At 38.3% G+C, this 19,705-nt stretch overlaps 2 protein-coding genes across 2 annotated transcripts; both read left to right on the top strand.

Annotated features, from left to right (window-relative positions):
• The first annotated feature begins 327 nt into the window (after positions 1 to 327).
• LOC141510139 (zinc finger protein 74-like) lies at positions 328 to 18,787 on the top strand. Its single transcript, XM_074220150.1, has 4 exons — positions 328 to 473; positions 7,372 to 7,495; positions 8,385 to 8,453; positions 18,551 to 18,787. The coding sequence occupies exons 1-4, from the start codon at positions 441 to 443 to the stop codon at positions 18,583 to 18,585; spliced, it is 261 nt and encodes an 86-aa protein (XP_074076251.1). The 5' UTR covers positions 328 to 440; the 3' UTR covers positions 18,586 to 18,787.
• On the top strand, positions 8,965 to 12,522 carry LOC141510278 (uncharacterized). Its single transcript, XM_074220250.1, has one exon. It carries the CDS (start codon positions 8,965 to 8,967, stop codon positions 10,240 to 10,242), a length of 1,278 nt encoding a protein of 425 aa, XP_074076351.1. The 3' UTR covers positions 10,243 to 12,522.
• Positions 18,788 to 19,705: the final 918 nt, after the last annotated feature.

Below are 19,705 nucleotides of genomic sequence, written 5' to 3'. Positions count from 1 at the left end.
CATGTGTGTGCATGTGTGTGTATGTTTGCATGTGTGCCTGCATGTTTGTGTGTGAGTGCATGTGTGCTACTGTCTGTGTCTGTGTCTGACTCTCTTGGGGGGATGGAAAGCCCCCGGGGACAATGGGGGAGCCCTGGAGCCTCTGAGCAGCCTCATCCCCTCTGGAGTCCACCTCCCCCTCTGCCTCCCCGCGGGGAGGGGAGATAAAGGGGAGACTTGGCCCCACCTGCTGCCCCTTCCTGACCATGGAGCCCCTCCCCAAGGGCAAGGTTAGCGTCTCTCTCTGCCCCTTGTGGAGTCTCACCCTCTGGCACTCCCTCTAGCTCTACCCCCTGCCCAGGAAGACAAGGACAGACCTCGGTCCCTCTGGATCCTCCCTCCCCAGCACAGGCTGCAGAGGACCCAGGCCTGGCCAAGGAAGGTTCCAGAAGCTCGAGAGAATGGCCCCTGGAGGGCGCAGCCCCCCACCCCAGGTGAGTGCCCTCCCATCCCAGGTTTAAACAAGACCAGCCACAGAGCACCTTGTCTAGGAGACTGGCAGAACCTTGGTGAAGGGCCCTTTCCTTACAAGAGAGGAGAGGAGGTCCAGGAGCAACCTTGCCCTGGTCTCCCCTTCTGTTTGCTTTGGTTGCAAGGACTTAGACAGTTTTGTATCACCCCCTCCCCCTCCCCAGGAAGGGTCAGAGTCTGGTAAAAGTTGGACATGGTCATTTCTGTTCCACATATTTCCATATTAGTTGTGTTGTGGAAGAGGAATTAGGACTAAGGGGAAAAACAGTGAGGCAGAAAGGAAACCCAAAAAGGAACCTTGTGGAGCATAAACATGGGCGGCTTTGCTCTGCCAGCAGGGTCCACAGTGGTTTCCTCTCAATGTGGATGGCCTTGTCCACAGCAGGTCTCTCAGGACCATCCTTGGTCACTGGACAGCTGAGAGGAGCCGCCTCCATCCTCCTGGACCATTTCAGGATGTGGTTATTCATGGGCACAGTGTTCATTTGGTTCTGCTCCCTTCACTTGGTATCCACCTGTGCAAGTCTTTGCAACTTCTCCAAAGTCTGGCCACTCATGATTTCTTACAGAACTGTAATGCTCCACAACATTCGTGCACCATACCTTGTCCAGCCATTCCCCAGGGGATGGGCATCCTCATAATTTCCAGTTCTTTGCCACTGCAAAAAGAGCTGCTATAAATGTTTTTGAACATGTGAATTTTTTCCATTTTTAGTGATTTCTTCTGGATATAGGCCTAGTATTGATGGTTCAAAGTTATGAACACTTTTATTGCTAGTTCTAGTTTGTTCTCCTGAATGATTGAATCAGTTCAGACCACCAACAATGCCCTGATGTCCCAATTATCCCTCATCCTCTCCTGCATTGATCATTTTCCTTTTTTGTCATGTTGCTCAATCTGATAGAAGTAAGGGGATACCTCAGAGTAGTTTTAATTTGCATTTCTCTAATCAATAACTATCTGGAATTACTTATTTCAAAAATGAAAATGGGAACTCACCACCAGTGGGGAGTAAATTAAAGAGATAATTCAGAGCTATATTGCTCATCTTTATGACACTCAAATTGACAACCTGTGTGGATTGCATGAATATTTACGAAGATACAAATTACGCAGATTTAAAAAAGGAAATAAAATACTTAAATAACCCCAATTCAGAAACAGAAATGGAAGAATTCATCAATAAAAGTTCCTCAGAAAAGTCTCCAGGTTAGGAAGGATTTATTTACTCATTTAATTTATGAGTGTATTTTTTTCTGTTTTTAAAGATTTTATTTGAGTTTTATAAGTTTTCCCCCAATCTTACTTCCCTCCCCCACCCATCCACAGAAAGCAATCTTTCAGTCTTTACTTTGTTTCCATGTTGTACATTGACCCAAATTGAGTGTGGTGAGATAGAAATCATATCCTTAAGGAAGAAATATAGTATAGTAGATAACAAAATCAGAAAATAAGATATCTGTTTTTATTTTCTAAATTAAAGGGAATAGTCCTTGAACTTTATTCAAACTCCACGGTTCTTTCTCTGGATACAGATGGTATTCTCTATTGCAGACAGCCCCAAATTGTCCCTGATTGTTGCAATAATGGAACGAGCGAGTCTATCAAGGTTTATAATCACCCTCTGTCATGTGCGGTATTTTTCTGGTTCTGCACATCTCACTCAGCCTCAGTTCATGCAAATCCCTCCAGGCTCCCCAGAGTTGACATCTCCTGGTTTCTAGTAGAACAATAGTATTGTATGACATACATATAGCAAAGTTTGCTAAGCCATTCCCTAATTCAAGGACATTTACTTGATTTCTAATTCTTTGCTACCACAAACAGGGCTGCTATGAATATTTCTGTACAAGTGGTATTTTTCCCTTTTTTCATCATCTCTTCATGATATATTCCCAGTACTGTTATTGCTGCATCAAAGGTTATGCTCATTTTTGTTGCCCTTTAGTGTAGTTCCAAATTTTTCTCCAGAAAGTTTGGATGAGTTCACAGCTCCACCAACAGTGTAATAGTGTTCAAGAAGGATTTATAAGTGAATTCCACCAAATATTTAAGGGACAATTAATTCCAATTCTATATAAACTATTTTAAAAATAGTAGGAATTGGGTGGCTAGGTGGCACAGTGGATAAAGCACTGGCCCTGGAGTCAGGAGTACCTGCGTTCAAATCTGGTCTCAGACACTTAATAATTACCTAGCTGTGTGACCTTAGGCAAGCCACTTAACCCCTTTTGCCTTAAAAAAAAAAAACCTCAAAAAAAAAATAGGAGTTTTGTCAGGTGTCTTCTATGATATGAATATAGCGCTGCTTAAACCAGGAAGAGTCAAAACAAAGAAAAATATAGAGTAAATACTTTTATGTACATTAAAGCAAAAATCGTAAAATTTTGGCAGAGATTACAGCAGGTTTGTATTAGGACAATATATCACGATTGGGTAGCATTTATACCAGGTAGGTAGGAATGTTTCAATATTAGGAAAACAATTGATAATTGAATATATTAATAACAAAATGAACAAATCTTCTGATTATCTCAGTAGATGCTGAAAATTTCTTTGACAAAATACATCTATTTCTCTAGAGTATAGGAATAAATGGAATTTTCCTTAAAATACTAAGGAGTTTCTAAAGTCAACAATAAACATTATATGTATTGGGGATTGGCTAAGTGGCATTTCCAGCAAGGTTAGGGGTGGTACAAGGATGCACATTGTTGCCCTTACTATTCACTATAGCATTAGAGGGGAGACCAAGTGGCACAGTGGGTAGAGTACCATTCCTGGATTCAGGAGGACCTGATTTGAAATTTGGCCTCAGAAACATAATAATTACCTAGGTATGTGACCTTCGACAAGTCACTTAACTGGGCCCATTTCCCTACGAGAAAGATTAATACATATATATGTATATATGTATATATATATATATATATATATATATATATATATACATACATACATACATATGTGTGTATAGCATTAGAAATGTTAGCTTTAGCAATGAGAAGAAAAAAGAAGGAATTAAAATTAACATAGAGTCAAAGTAAATGTAGCCATATGAAAAAATGCTCTAAATCATTAATTATTAGAGAAATGCAAATTAAAGCTTCTCTGAGGTACCAACTCACACCTCTCAGATTGGCCAATATGACCAAGAAGGATAATGATCATTGTTGGAAGGGTTGTGGGAAATCTGGGACACTATTACACTGTTGGTGGAGCTGTGAACTCATCCAACCCTTCTGGAGAGCTATTTGGAACTGTGACCAAAGGGCAACAAAAATGTGTATACTTTGACCCAGCAATACCACTACTGGGTCTATACCCTGAAGAGATGATAAAAAAGGGTAAAAACATTACTTGTACAAAAATATTTATAGCACCCCTGTTTGTGGTGACAAAGAATTGGAAATCAAGTAAATGTCCTTCACTTGGGGAATGGCTTAGCAAACTGTGCTATATGTATATCATAGAACATTATTGTTCTACTAGAAACCAGGAGGAATGGCAAATCGGGGAAGTCTGGAGGTATTTGCATGAACTGAGGCTGAGTGAGATGAGCAGAACCAGAAAAACACTGTACACCCTAACAGCAACATGGGAGTGATGTTCAACCTTGAAGGAATTGCTCATTCCATCAGTGCAACAATCCTGAACAATTTTGGGCTGTCTGCAAAGGAGAGTACCATCTGTATCCAAATAAGAAGCTGTGGCATTTCAACAAAGTGCAAGGACTATTCCCTTTAATTTAGAAAAAAAAACATCTTATTGTGTGATCTTGTTACCTCTTAGATTTCTCTTCTCTTCCTTAAGGATATGATTTCTCACTCATGACACACAATTTGGATCAAGGTACAACATAGAAACAAAGTAAAGATTGACAGAGTGCTTTCCGTGGTGGGGGGAGCAAGTTTGGGGGGTGTAAAACTCAAATAATATCTTTAATAAAAATAAATTTTTTAAAAAAAGAAAAAAATTACCATAGAGGAGCCAAAGTTTTAACATTTTGCAGATGATGTGATGGTATAGTTAGAGAACCCTAGAAAATCATCTGAAAAACTACTTTAAATCATTAACAATTTCAGCAATGTAGCAGCATATGAAATAAAGACAATAATCAATCTTTCTACATATGAACAACACCCAAGGGCATGAGATAGAAAGGAAAATTCCATTTAAAGTAATTGCAGGCAACATAAAATAATTGGGAATCTACCTCCCAAGACACACCCAGAAAGTGTATGAAACTTTTCACACAAATAAAGTCAGAACTAAACAATTGGAAAAAAAATTTTAATTGCTCATTGATAGGCTAAACCGATGTAATAAAAATCACATGTCTACCAAAATTTAATTACTTGTTCAATGCCAAATCCATCAAACTACCAAATAACTATTTTACTAATTTATTAAATAGTAATAAAAGGTCAAAAATAGCAAGGGAATTGATGAAAAAAGGTAAAGGAAAGTAGACTAGCTCTACCAGATCTAAAATGAAACTATAAATTGGCAGGCACCCAAACTTCCTAGTACTGGTTAAAAATTAGAGTGATAGATCTGTGGATTAGGATAGGTTCAAAAGGAACAGTAATAAATGACTAATGTACTGTTTGCTAAATTCAAAGACATTAGCTTCTAGCCTGGGAATTCACTATTTGACAAAACCTCCTGGAAATACTGGAAAATAGTATGGTCAAAACTAGGCATAGCCCCACATCTCAGACCCTATCCCAAAATAAAGTCAAAATGGATACAGGATTTAGACATAAAGGGAGACATCATAGATAAATCAGTAGACCAAGAAGTACTCTGTAAGATCAATGTAAAGGGGAGAAATTTATGACCAAATAAGAAGAGTCCATTCAAAATTCCCAAATGGTTGATTTTGACTCTTTTAAATTAAGAAGTTTTTCCACTAATAAAACCAATGCTTCCAAGATTGGAAGGAAAAGAAGGGTGGGAAACAATTTTCATAATGAGAAGTTTTAGTAATGATCTCATTTCTAAAATATATAGAGAATTGAACCAAATTTGTAAGATTGCAAATCATTGCCATAGGGAAGGGAGGCAGGGAGAAAAATGTATTATTCAAAATCTTAAAAGAAATCATTGTTGTAAAGTATCTTTGCTTGTAGTTGCAAAAATAAAGAAAGAAAGAGAGAATTTATAAGAACACTCCTCTTGAGGCAGCTACATTGCACAGTGGATAGAGCACTAGCCCTGGAGTCAAGATGACCTTAGTTCATATCTGGCATAAGACACTTAATAATTACCTAGCTGTGTGATCATGGGCAATTCTCATAACCCCACTGTGTTGGAAAAAGCCAAAAACAAAAGCAAAAAAAGAATCCTCCAGTTTTCATCTTGTTCAAACTTCCTCACTTAGAGGAAAATAACTTGATATTTCATTCTCTCCAGTGACGATAAGAAATATTTTAGCCCCACAAAACACAACACTTGGTACGATTTCTCACATACTCTTTTTTTTTAAATTTTATTAATTTAAGGCATTAGGGTTAATCAGCTTGAATAAGGTCACACAGCTAGGCAATTATTAAGTGCCTCTGGTTATATTTAAACTCAGGTCCTTCTGATTCCAGAGCCAGAGCTCTGTCCCATGCACCACCTAGCTACCCCTCACAAACTCTTCATGGAAATCTCTTAATCTATCATTTTTGACAGTTCTTATTTTTCTTATTTTTCCTCCTGAAATCCTCATATCTTTCTGGAGAACACATCACTTTCCGTCTTCCAAGGAAATTAGCATTCCATGGAAAAATATTTCTGAGTTTTATTTCTACTGGAAATATCATTTGCTTTTTGCAACATTCCCTTGGACATTTCAAGATTATAATTCCCTTGAGAGCTCTAATTTTTTTTAATTGCATAAAACAAAGATTTTTTTTATTTTGAATTTTATAATTTTCCCCAATCATGTTTCTCTCACCCCACCCCCAGCGAAAGAAGACAGTCTGTTAGTCTTTATGTTGTTTCCATGGTATACATTAAGGTACAGTGAATGTGAAGAGAGAGAAATCATATCCTTTAGGAACAAAAATGAAGTATAAGACATAGCAAAATTCCAGAATTAGATGACAATTTTTTAAAACACTTTAATGTAATAGTCTTTGTTCTTTGTTTAAACTCCACAATTCTCTCTCTAGATACAGATGGTATTCTCCATCCCAGATACCCCCAAGTTGTGCCTGATTGTTGCACTGATGGAATGAGCAAGTCCATCAAGGTTGATCATCATCCCCATATTGCTTTAGTGTGTACAAAGTTCTTCTGGTTTTGCTCATCTCTCTCAGCATCAATTCATGCAGATCACTCCAGGATTCCCTGAATTCCCAGCCCTCCTGGTTTCTAATAGAACAATAGTGTTCTGTCACACACATATACCAGTTTGTTAATCCATGGGCTCGGATGCAGTGTGGCAGAGGCCTCTTTTCTGCTACATGTTAAGCCATTCCCCAATTGATGGATATACACTTAATTTCCAATTCATTGCCACCCCAAACAGGGCTGCTATGAAGATTATTGTACCTGTGCTGGGTTTACCATATTTCATCATCTCTTCAGGGTATAGGGCCAGTAGTTCTATTGCTAGATCAAAGGGTATATGCGCATATTTTGTTGCCATTTGGGCATAATTCCAAATTGCTCTCCAGAAAGGTTGGATTAGTTCAGAGCTCCACCAACAATGTAGTAGTTTCCTAGATTTCCCACATCCCTTCCATCGTTGATCATTGTCCATTCTGGTCATGTTGGGCTGATCCTTATAAAGGGTGCTTGCTACCTTTGGGCAATTCTGAAGCCTATCTCAGCTCTGAGTCCTCTGCATGTTGATGTTTGAGGAGGTGGTGACATTCAAGGATGTGGCTGTGGACTTCACCCCGGAGGAGTGGGACCTGTTGAACGATGCCCAGAAGCAGCTGCACAAGGATGTGACATTGGAGAATGCTCAGAACTTGCTCTTCCTGGGTAAGGACCATTCCCCAGGCAACTGGGAATCTGTCATTAAAAGAGTTTCCTCAACTCTTGCCACAGGGGTAGGTTTGGGCATTGATCACATCTTAGAAAGGCCAAAGTGATGGCCTCCTGCATGCAAGAGACCAGGTTCTCCTGTTGCCTACTTTTCCTAGGCGAGACCTTTGTGCTATGTTTAGTGAGCTAGACACAAGTCTGCAAAGTCTCCATATTTTGATCCTGCAGCTTCTCCTTGAAGATGGTCAGTGAGGGGGGTTACCCTTTTGCTCCCAAGGCTTCCCTTCCTCTGTGGGAAATGTTGGGTCATTACAATGTTCTTTTTGTTACCAGGGATAAATGTGTAACTCACTGCTCTTGGTGTTAATCATGGAGTTCTAGCATCTCAAGGCTGCCCTTGTTCTTCCTTCATACACACCTCCACACATATGTCTAGCAGAGATGCATGGAAAGAAAGGGAAGGGAGTATTTATAGACATCTGTTGGAAGCCATAAACTGTACTAACAACTTTCTTCATCCATATTATCTCACTCAGTCTTTATCACTACCTTTTGACTTGGGTTTCTCTTTTATTTTCTCATTTTACATAAGAGGAAATTGAGGCAAAGAGATTAAGTGACTAATTCATGGGTCGGTGAGAGTCTGAGGTCAGGTGTTCCTGAATGCAGCCTAGTACTTTCCTGTACCCTAGAAATACCTCTAATTGCTAGGCTATGCAATCTGTGGAATGGGAGCATCCTTCTATAAAGGAGGAAAGCAGATTCGGAAGTTTCTGATTCAAAATTACTTGCAGGAAATGTGGCCATGCTTTGCATCACCCTTCCCTAATGAGGATTAACTACAAACTTTTCTCCATCCTCATGCTTAATTTATCCCCCTGCCTAGGATTTCCATTTTCCAAAGAAGATTTGATCCCCCACTTGGAGAAAGAAGTTCTGAGGAACTCCTGTCCAGGTGAGTGAGGAGTGAGGGGTTTGTGATGCATCCCAAGGGGTTTCTGGATGTGTCAGTAAAGAAGTGTGAGACTTGGGTGAAGGAAAACCTGACTTGTTATTTCTTTTCAGACATTTTTGAGCAGTGGGATCCTGGGTAAGGATCTCTGAGATTCAGTATCCTCATCTATAAAATGAGGGACTGCACTCCCTAGACTTTCAGTTCTCTTCTTTTTTAAATTTTTCTTTCTAATTTCACGCAAAGATAATTTTTAAATTTCATCCTCTTGGAATGTCCTGAGTTGCCCATTTTTCTTCTCCCTTTCCATCCTGCTTCCTATGGCAGTGAACAGTCAGATAATAATTCTGCACATTTAAATTTTAAGTCTTTTTATTTTGACTGAGGAATCTGAAGGTTAGTTGGTTCACTTTATGCCAGGAGGAAGAGGGTGTCCTCGTACATATATGTGTGTATGTGTTTGTTTCCATCAGATGCTGAGACCAAGTGTGATGAAATGAGTGATAATCTGAAAATGATCTCTTGGTGTGACTTTACTGCTTATGGTGAAGAGAGGACTCATCTTCGTAACCATGAGCTTCTCCACAGTATAGAGGAAGATGGTGAATATGCTCAACATGGAAAGACTTGTCAAAGAAGCTACAGTTTCACTGAACATCAGAAAATGCACACTGGAGCAAAATCTTATGAGTGTAATAAATGTGGAAAGACTTTCATTCGTAACTCCAACCTTGCTGTACACCAGAGAATTCACACTGGGGAGAAACCTTATCAATGTAATCAGTGTGGAAAGGCTTTCATAAGGAGCTCCAGTCTTACTTTACATCACAGAATGCATACAGGAGAGAAACCTTATCAATGTAATCTGTGTGAGAAGACTTTCAGGCGCAGTGATAATCTTCGTACACACCAGAGAATCCACACTGGAGAGAAACTATATGAATGTAATCACTGTGAAAAGTCCTTTATTCGTAGCTCCAGTCTTGACATGCATCAGACAATCCACACTGGAGAGAAACCTTATCAATGTAATCAATGTGGAAAGCCTTTCCGAAAAAATTCCTGTCTTGCTGAACATCAGAGAATTCACACTGGAGAGAAACCTTATCAATGTAATCAATGTGGAAAGGCTTTCAGAATCAATTCCTATCTTGCTAAACATCAGAGAATTCACACTGGAGAAAAACCTTATCAATGTAATCAATGTGGAAAGGGTTTCACATGGCGCTGCCATCTTGTAGAACACCAGAGAATCCACAGAGGTGAGAAACCTTATGAATGTGAACATTGTGGAAAGAGTTTCACACGGTGCAGCAATCTTACCTTACATCTAAGAATCCACACTGGAGAGAAACCTTATCAATGTAATCTGTGTGGAAAGACTTTCTCACAGAGCCCCAATCTTGCTGCACATCAGAAAACCCACAGTGAAAGGAAGTCTTATCAATGTATTCAGTGTGGAATGACTTTCACACAGAGTTCTAGTCTTGCAGTTCATAAGAGAATTCACACTGGAGAGAAACTTTATGAATGTAATCAATGTGGAAAGATACTCACTCACAGCTCCAGTCTTACTGTACATCAGAGGATCCACAGAGGAGAGAAACCTTATCAATGTAATCAATGTGGAAAGGCTTTCACACACAGCTCGGGTCTTACTGTACATCAGAGAGTCCATACCGGGGAGAAACCTTATGAATGTCAATATTGTGGAAGGAGTTTCACACGGCGCAGCCATCTTACCTTGCATCTCAGAACCCACACTGAAAAGAAACCTTATCAATGTAATTAGTGTGGAAAGACTTTCAGTCAGAACTCCGGTCTTGCTGCACACCATAAATTCCACAGAGAGGAGAAGCCATAATGAAGGTAATCAGTGTGGAAAGATTTACACAACAAGCTCCAGTCTTGTTATACATCAAAGAATCCACACTGGAGAGAAACACTAGACAAAGCTCCAATCTTAGTACACATCAGATAATCCACAGTGTCATCAAACCCTGTGAATGTAATCAATGTGGAAAGGCTCTCCAAGAAAGCTCCTCTCTTCATGATCATCAGAGAATGCACACAGGAGAGAAGTCTTTTGAATGTAATCAGTGTGGAAAGACTTCCAGAAAAAGTTCCTGTCTTTCTGTAAATCAGAGAATCCAGACTGGAGGGAAACCGTAGCAATGTGAACAATATGGAAAGGCTTTAAGATGCCCATCCAATTTTGTAGCTATTAGTAAACTCGCCCTGGAGTGAAACTTATGAATGCAATCGGGGAGATGTTTAGCCCTAACTCAATATTTGGTTATTAAAAATGGGAAAAATAATCATTTCTCTCCTGTCATGGAATTCATTATAGAGGATAAACCTAATTAATATCATCACCATGGAAAATCATGAGACTAAAGTCTTCCCTTATTTCCCATCAGAGAATGAATGTGGAAAGGCATACAAATGGAGCACAAAATGGGTTAGGCAACAGAAAATTCATCTAAAGATCAAGTTCCACATGGAATCTGCTGGGAAGCCCTTCAGCCTAAGAACATCTCTTCACATGAAGGAGTCATAATGGAGAAAATACATAAAAGTGTGTGATGAGGGCCCACCTTTCTCTGGAAGATGGAGATCACTAGACACAATAATATTCTCACTGAAAAGAAGTCTTTTCGAAGTCATCCTTGTGGGAAGGCCTTCAGCCAAAGCTTATAACTGTCTGGCCATTGGCGAAGTCTTCCTGGAGTTAAAATTTATGGATCTAATTAATGAGGAAATGCCTGTCTCTGCAGCACAGACCTTATTAGATATCCCATATTTTATCCACAGCAAGAAGCCCTGAAAATGGATTGAAATTTTTCTGGAAATCATAAAGTTTCTCAGGACACCCTCAAATATTCGGTGGCTCTGTAGGATGGGACTTCCCACTGACTAGCTCACTTAACGAATGGCACTTCCTCCCACTATAGTGAAACAGATATATTCTGTGCACCATCCAAGCTGGCCTGGGTTGGTAATCTGATTCAAATCTCCAAAATTAGTTTTGGGGTGTTATTGCAAGATTGGTTGGAAGGAAATTTGGGAAAACTCAGGGTACTTACTGACTTTCATTGGCATCTTGGCTCTGGAAGTCCTTGTGTCCATTTTTTTTGACAGGAACTATTCCTTTGATATCTCATTTCCTTGGCTTACCTTTTCCTTTTTATTGTTTTTCTTTTTTTTCATTGCTCGTTTAAGAAATGTCTCCTTGCTATTCACTAGAATTCAGTTGGGTTTATCTTCTCCCTCTCTTTTTTACCTTTCCCTTTCCTTCTTTCCTCAGCTCGTTGTAGACCCTCATCAGACCACCTTTCTTTCTCTGCTTTTTCTTTGAAGTATTTTTTGTTGCTGCTTCCTGTCTGACACTCCTCTAGAATTGATAATCGTTCAAGTGTACTATCTCTTACATCTAAACACTTGAATTTTTTCATCACTTCTACTTCATATTCATAAGCAATGTTATGTAGATCATAGCTTTAGAGTTTGATTGTTTCCTTACTTTTTCAATTTAAATCTGAATCTTGCAATAAGAGCCTCAGTCAGTTCCAGATTTTAACTGATTGTATAAAACCTTCTCTATTGTTGGACTTCATTTCCTTGGTGATATTTTTTCATCGTTCTGCACACCTGTGGTCCCTTTGGCTTCAATGGGTAGAAGACAAACTTGTTGTTGTATTATATCATTATTTTGTTGTATTGGAACTCATCTTGACTATGCATTGGAAAAATCTTGCTGGAGATAAAAATTATTGATAAAATTCTCAGTTAGCCCACTTGCTTTATTATAGATCTTATTCAATTTTCCGTTTTCAGAGAATTCACTAATCATTCTAAATTTCACACTGTGAATAAACTCCTAAAATGTCAGGGTTTTCCCCTTGAAATTCTGTTGTTTCCCATTACTCTGCAATAATAATCCTTTGAATTCACATATTGTCATTTCTTCAGCTATTCACCAATTGGTGAATACTCAACTTTGTTTCTTTGGTGACACAAAAAGTTCTGGTATCAGTATTTGAAACTCACTGCAACTAATTTAAGATTTAAATCCCAGCTGGATAAAATGATTTTCTATGTAAAATTGTTTGGCAAATATTCAGTTGAACTGATGTCATTTGATTGGCAGCAAGGTTTTGTTTCAAATCTGTTTTGTCAGAACAATAAAGCTGTAATAGTGCTTTTATCTGTCAGCCTTATCTTGGTGATTTTGGAAGTTCTTTTCAAGGAAGATTCTTAATTTTCAAAATGATAACTTAGAGGATGATGTAATTGTAATCTTCAGAAATCAATTCCTCCTTTTTAAATAATTAATTAATTTTTATTTTTTGCAGTTACATGAAAAGATAATTTTCAATGTTCATCCTTTTGCAAGCTTTTGAGTTCCACATTTGTCTATCACCCTCCCTTCCCCATAGAGCAATCTGATAGACCTTGTATCTGTACAATCATGTTTAAAATATTTCCTCATTGATGATGATGTTTGTTCTTCTTTCTTGAAGAAGACTATGACATCAGGGAGGTGATGCCATGAAAATGAATTGAATTTGAGTGGGGGGGGGTTGCTGTGCTAAATCAGGACCCTCACTTTCTTCTCTAGAGCCCTTTGAGTATAGTGTCTAGATATGGATGGGGGTGACTAGAGATGGCATTGGATGCGAGTCAATCAGGATTAAGTGATTTACCGAAGATCCTAAAACCATGTAAGTGTCAAATATCTTGAGGTCAGATTTGAACTCCCATTCTCCTTGTGTTCCTGCCCATTCTCCTTGTTGAGTTCCTGCTGGCTATCTTGTCCTTTACTCAAAGGAAGGTTGAAGAGGCTGGAGACAAAGATGGACATTTCTCCTTTTATTCAACCCCAAGCAAGTGCTGAATACCCCTTTTCACTTCCAATCACTGCGCTATTCTCTAATTACATGTCAAAGAATGCCCTGATACTTGGGGCAACAGTGTTGGTGTTAAAAGTTTAGAACCCTCAACAGTTTTACAAATCTCTGTTTTTGTTTTTGAGGTAAATTTCCTGTAAGCCATCTGCAAGAGGGCAGATTGTTTCCAGACACAGCATGATTGGGAGGGAGATCTTGTATTGAAGTATTATCAATTTTACTTGCTATTTTCCCTCAAATCAATTAAATTTAAAACCAAAACCAAATGTTTAATATAAATAACTATTTCACAATAATATTGTCTTTCCCAAAATGAATCACTAAATTATGTTTCAAATTACCCAAATTCCTAGAAATACAATTTATCCCAATGCAGTTTCCTACTGAATTACACACAAACACACACATACACACACACACACAGAAAGAGAAATACATACATACACAGACAGAAATACACAGGCACAAACAACAGAAACAACTGAATTGAAACACATTTACCAAGCTGAGATTGATACCCTGGCCAGTACCAGGCTACTGTGAATGTCCTGTTAATGATTAAATTCACATATACACACACACACCTAATGCACCAATGATAACCAGTCAAGACAAATCACTTGGAATCAATCAGAATTTCTTGAGGAATCTGATATTTATATATTCATGAAAATCTTAAAATAGCCAATGAAAGAAATTGAATGCATTTTCCGGCATCTTCAAACTTAGCTGTTCTGTTACAGAAATATTAGCCACAGGCACAGAATTCATTCAAAAGATAAAGTCTAAATTTCCCAGTCCCAGAAAAAAGTCTTCTCCCCCCCCCTTCTTCTTTGCTCATATAACATAGCACATTTTTTGATGAAGATATATCATACAGTGTAGTTCTGGCTCAATGTCTACAGTGACTCACAATTGATTCAATTGACCAGAATGAGGGCTTAGACTTTATATTTGAAGAGATTTAAAAAAAAACTGAGTCGTCTTACAATGTGTGGTCATATCGGAAATAGAAAAAAAAATCTCCAGATAATCTCCAGAAAGAATCAACATAATGAAAATCCTATCCAAATTCTGCAAACATTTGAGAAATCATTCAGACACTGAAGGAGCTTCATTGAGGATAACACAGAATTTAACAGCCAACACCACAAAGGAACAGAAAATAGAAAATGTTCCAGAAGACCAAGGACATATACTTACAATGAACAATAAACTTCTGACCAAAATAAGTATAATCCACAAAGGGGAAAAGTGCTGCTAATGAACTAGAGTGCTTCCAACCATTGTTAATGAAAAGTCCCCAACAGTAGAAAATGTTTAAGTTCAAACACTGGTATCAAGAGAAAGATAAAAAGAAATAGGAAATTTAAAATTGTCAAAGAGTAAATGAGGATAAACTGTTTATATCCAACAATGGGAAGACGATACAGGTGTTCCCTCTTAAACCTATCATCATCAGGTGTGGTGAGAAGGTAGATTCAAAGGTTTGCTCTATTACATGGGTCCATTATGTCTTGAAGATCTGAAAAGATTAGAAATGGGAAGAGGATAGAGTAGAAACCACTGAGATGCAGTGCCTGTTTATACTTATTATTAGTGGTTTATGTGAGGCACCCCACTAGGGTAATTGATTTGCCCAATTAAGGTCAGACAACATTTAAGCATCTGGTATTTCAGTGGGGAACCTCTATTCTACCAAGGTCCATTTGGAAACCTGCAACATCATCCTCAGACCATAAAAAATTGTCAGCTTGAGAATTAACCTACTCTCTTTGTTCAAACATTTACCTAATTCACTCTGCAGAAGCTCCTAGATTCACTGAATTTTTTGTCCTGCCAGAGGCCACCTTGACAGGGCCAGACCTAGAGATTCCCCAGGCCTTATGTGACCAGAGGACTGGACATTCCCTGGACCAGGACTAAGGAATTAAGTACTTATTCTCATCTGGAAATTATCATGATGGAGCTCCCAAGGAAAATAACAATGACAGGGAGTTCACAAGGTGGAAAATCTACAGAGTGACTTAATGACAAATATATTCAATTGATACTCTCATGGAGCCTGCTAGAAACATGGCAAATCCTGAGTAGTATAGAGTAAGTTAAGTAGCTCTGAAGAATGGTTGGGATATTTAAAATTATGCAACCCCTATATAGTAAACTTATTAATGATTAATATTCTGAAAAGCTTTTATTAGTAATGAAATCTACTTTTATAATATAAGCTATTTGGACTTACTCTACTGATGTTGAAGCCTAAAAGAAATAAATAATTGCTTTGTACGTATAATAAGGAAAAATATCAAAAGTCATGATCCTCTGGGAACCCTGAATATTTTTTGGTTTTTTTGCAAGTCAATAGTGTTAAGTGACTTGCCCAAGGTCACACAACTTGGTAATTATCAAGCGTCTGAGTTTGTAGTTGAATTTAAGTCCTTCTGATTCCAGGGCTGGTGCTCTATCTCCTATACCACATAGTTGCCCTATTCAGTAAATTTTTTTTAGGTTTTTTGCAAGGCAAATGGGGTTCAGTGGCTTGCCCAAGGCCACACAGCTAGGTAATTATTAACTTTCTGAGACCGGATTTGAACCCAGGTACTACTGACTCCAAGGCCAGTGCTTTATCCACTACACCACCTAGCTACCCCCTATTCAGTAAATTTTTGAACAATGTGTGGGAAATTGTTCTACATCAGTAGGTTCATGTATAATGTAATAATGGAAAGTTTATTTTGTAAGATCTAGTAATTAAAGTTTACTCTTGGGCAGCTAGGTTGTGCAGTGCATAGAGCACGAGCCTTGGAGTCAGGAGTACCTGAGTTTAAATACCACCTCAGACACTAAACCATTACCTACCTTTGTGCCCTTGGGCAATCCACTTAACCCCATTGCCTTGCAGATAAAAAAAACATAAAAAAAAACATAAAAGTTTACAATTTCGTTTTTCCTTTTTTTTATTTTGCAAGGCAAATGGGTTTAAGTGGCTTGCCCAAAGCCACAGAGCTACGTAATTGTTAAGTGTCTGATGTCAGATTGGAACTCAGGTACTCCTGAATCTAGGAGTGCTCTATCCACTGTGCCACCTAGCCACCCCTAAAGTTTACTCTTAATACTGTTGCGTTACATTTGGAATTTACAAATATTAATGATTTAATATCATCTAAGATGTTCTAATGTATAGAGAGAATTTTGAAGTAATAATTTACATTTTAGGCATGGTTAATAATTAAACAAGTTTATTTTAGAGACTTGTTTGCATAAGAAAGTTTCAGTTATATACATGACAATCTGTATTATTGTTGTTATATATCCCTAAACTGTGGTAGTTTGCTTTGAATTGCAAACAACTGAGTAATATGGGAGGAATAAAAGTCAGGGGAATAATATGAGATTTTTCTGTGACAATCTCTACCAATTGTTAAGTGAGAATTCTGTAGATGATGAGCAGTCTCCTAACCAAGGATATACAATAGGCTAGAAGGAGGGATCGCTAGCCAAGAGGCATCTGACATACCCTCTTTATATAGGAATACAGCAGATATGATTTCAGACAAAGGGATGTAGGTCTGCAGATCAGAAGTGAGTGCCTCCTGAAGGACAGACCTTTCAATTGAATTTTGGCATATGCCTGTGAAAGGGGTTTTTATAAGGCTCCAGAGGCTAGAAGTACTCGACTCATCTTTGCATTAGACTAGAAGATAACCTATTTTGTATTTTCTGATTTTAGAAAATGGACAATAGAGATATCAAAGGCCTTGAGCAAGAGGTAGGAGATAGGGTTTGTAGGGCCAGTCATAGGAAGGACAGTCTCAGAAAATCTAAGCTTTGGGGAGTGTTCTACTTAATTAGGACACGATCAAGATTATAATTGGCATTTAGTCCTTTTAAACTGTACTCATTTGAAAATCCAATGAGGTAAAATTACAGTTTTAGATCCTGGGACTTTTAATTGGTTTCTGTTCTCTGATACCAGGTATGATGAGCAAAGGAAGTGCTGGCAAGTCAGAAAGCCCAATGTAGTTTTGAAGAATAAAGTTGAATGATGATGGGGATTATGAGTTGAAGTGACAGCTTTTCAGTACAGTCTGAGTTGGACCTGTTCTCACTTGATTTCCTAAATGTGACATTGGGGACATCTAGTTGGTTCATTGGATAGAGCACCAGACCTGCAGTCAGGAGAACCAAATGTGACATTTGGATACTGTTTCAGCTGGTATGTTGAATCTGACCTAAGACTACTCACATGATATTTGCCATGAAAATGACATTGAATATTATATCTATAAAGGAATTTTCCTTTGTCGTCCTGAATCTTTATTTTGAATCCTTATGAGCATTATATGATATAGAAATTTTAGGTCAGTTGGAGTTTAATAGTCACATAGATTTATGTGTGCTTTTGACATTTTCTGTTAGCTATATATTCTGATAAGAATTAAGATTCTTAATTTCTGTGTTAAAGGGGAAATTTAGGTAAGAAGAATAAGAAGTTGTTGTAATCTCAATGTAGGATTCTGTGCAATAGTCGTTTCAAGTTCTACTTTTAAGGAAAGGAATATGAGTCAATTGAGTATATCAGGAGAAGGATAGCCTATGGTATCTTTAAAAATGTTTTGGGCAGAGAATTTCTTTTTAATTTAAGGATGGTTGAGTTATTATCTTAACAGAAGCAAAAGGGCAAGATTTTAAGTCATTTGCTGGACACTCTTTGTACTAAGACGATCATCTAATATATATGTTACTCGATCTCAAATTAAACTGACAATTTTCAGCAAATTTGCTTGTGAAGTGACACAGTCATAGAAGTATATTTTGTTAGAGTGCAGTGTGTATATCAACATGACAGTGAGTTAGGCAAAACTTAAATAGTAATAAGGTTCAGAATTTCATTGTCTTGTGATTAAAACATGAGTTTTGGCAAAATGTGTTAAGATGTTCCTTTACCAGAAGAGGTGACCTATACATGTCACCTGAGCTGGAGAGAAGTTATTTGAATAGACTCAGAGGATGCAGAATGACGTTGGATATCTCTAGGGGAAAAGGAGAGAGAGACTGGACCAGTTCATCTTCTCCATCTTGCATGTATGAGTATGGGTTATGTTGTCAGGGGATCTTTCCTTTTGATATCTGTAACATTCCCCTTGACTCCGTAAGCATGCCACCCTTAATTATGCTCTCTCCTTACAGGTAAATCTTATATTTGTTGCCTGCTCATTGCCTAGGAGAAAAAGAAGAAGGATTGAGGGACTATCAAACTCCATTTCAACTCCTAACAGACTCATAAGAGTACAGGAACTGATAGATATCATCACCAACCAAGAGATAACAATTTTGAAAGGAAGTGATGAGGATGGTGATGTAAGGAAAAAATCATCAATAAAGTGTGGAAATTAGTTCTTAAAAAAAAGAAGGAACTATGGTAATTGTAAGCAAGAACAAATTGTTTCTACACTTGCACATATGAAAGTTAGTTTTCTTTTATATTTATTGATGCTCATTTTGTAAAAAACAATGTTTTTTACATTAATAAACTATTCTTGTTTAAGAGTAAACAAAATCCCACCTGCCCCCCAAAAATATAGACTCACTTGAGTGATAAAGTAAAGGGAGAGAAAAAATTAGAATTAAAATTAAAAAACATAACAGTAATAATTATAGGTATGGCCAGGTGGCACAATGGACAGAACAACAGCGCAGAAGCCAGAAGGACCCGAGCCCATATCTGGCCCTGTACACCCAACAATCACCCAGCTGTGTAACATGCAAGCCGCCCCAACCTCACTGCGCTGCATAAACCAAAATAAGAAAAAAGACCTAAAAACAATAAAATAGTAATAATAGTAGGGGTGGCTGGGTGGCAGACAAAGCACTGGCACTCGAAACAGAAGCACCTGGCTCCAAATCCAGCCTCAGTCACCCAATGATCACCCTGCTATGAGGCCCCAGGCAGGCCACCCAGCCCCATTTGCCCTACACCGCCCCCAAGATAATAATAATAAAAAATGTCCTTCAGTCTGTGTTCCAATACCACCAACTCTGTCATGGGTGTATCACATTCTTTATGATAACAAAAGTTACTTCCATATTTTTACACCATTGCCATTGCTGATTGCAACTCCCTGCTTTGGTATTTCTCCAGTACCATGTAGTATATTTTCTCTCTCCTTTCACTGACTCTGCTGTAGGGTAGCTGAGTGGCACAGCACACAGATCCCTGGCCCTGAGGCCAAGAGGCCCCGAGACCCCCTACCACGCCTTAGGCCCAGAATCCACCTGGCCTTATGGTCCCGGACAGGCCATCCAATCCCAGCCCCTTGCAAGAAGTAAAAATGAAAATGTCTT

Source organism: Macrotis lagotis, chromosome 1 (assembly GCF_037893015.1).
Source record: "Macrotis lagotis isolate mMagLag1 chromosome 1, bilby.v1.9.chrom.fasta, whole genome shotgun sequence".
NCBI classification, from domain to species: Eukaryota; Metazoa; Chordata; class Mammalia; order Peramelemorphia; family Peramelidae; genus Macrotis; species Macrotis lagotis.
This window is presented reverse-complemented; position numbering and strand designations above follow the sequence as displayed.

What these genes read in the sequence shown, in the direction of transcription:
- LOC141510139 (XM_074220150.1), top strand. Translation starts at nt 441, where the DNA reads ATGGCCCCTGGAGGGCGCAGCCCCCCACCCCAG. An exon ending in GGCGCAGCCCCCCACCCCAG is followed by an intron (nt 474 to 7,371) that starts GTGAGTGCCCTC and finishes ATGTTTGAGGAG; the next exon opens with GTGGTGACATTCAAGGATGT. An exon ending in TCAGAACTTGCTCTTCCTGG is followed by an intron (nt 7,496 to 8,384) that starts GTAAGGACCATT and finishes CCCCCTGCCTAG; the next exon opens with GATTTCCATTTTCCAAAGAA.
- LOC141510278 (XM_074220250.1), top strand. Translation starts at nt 8,965, where the DNA reads ATGATCTCTTGGTGTGACTTTACTGCTTATGGTGAAGAGAGGACTCAT.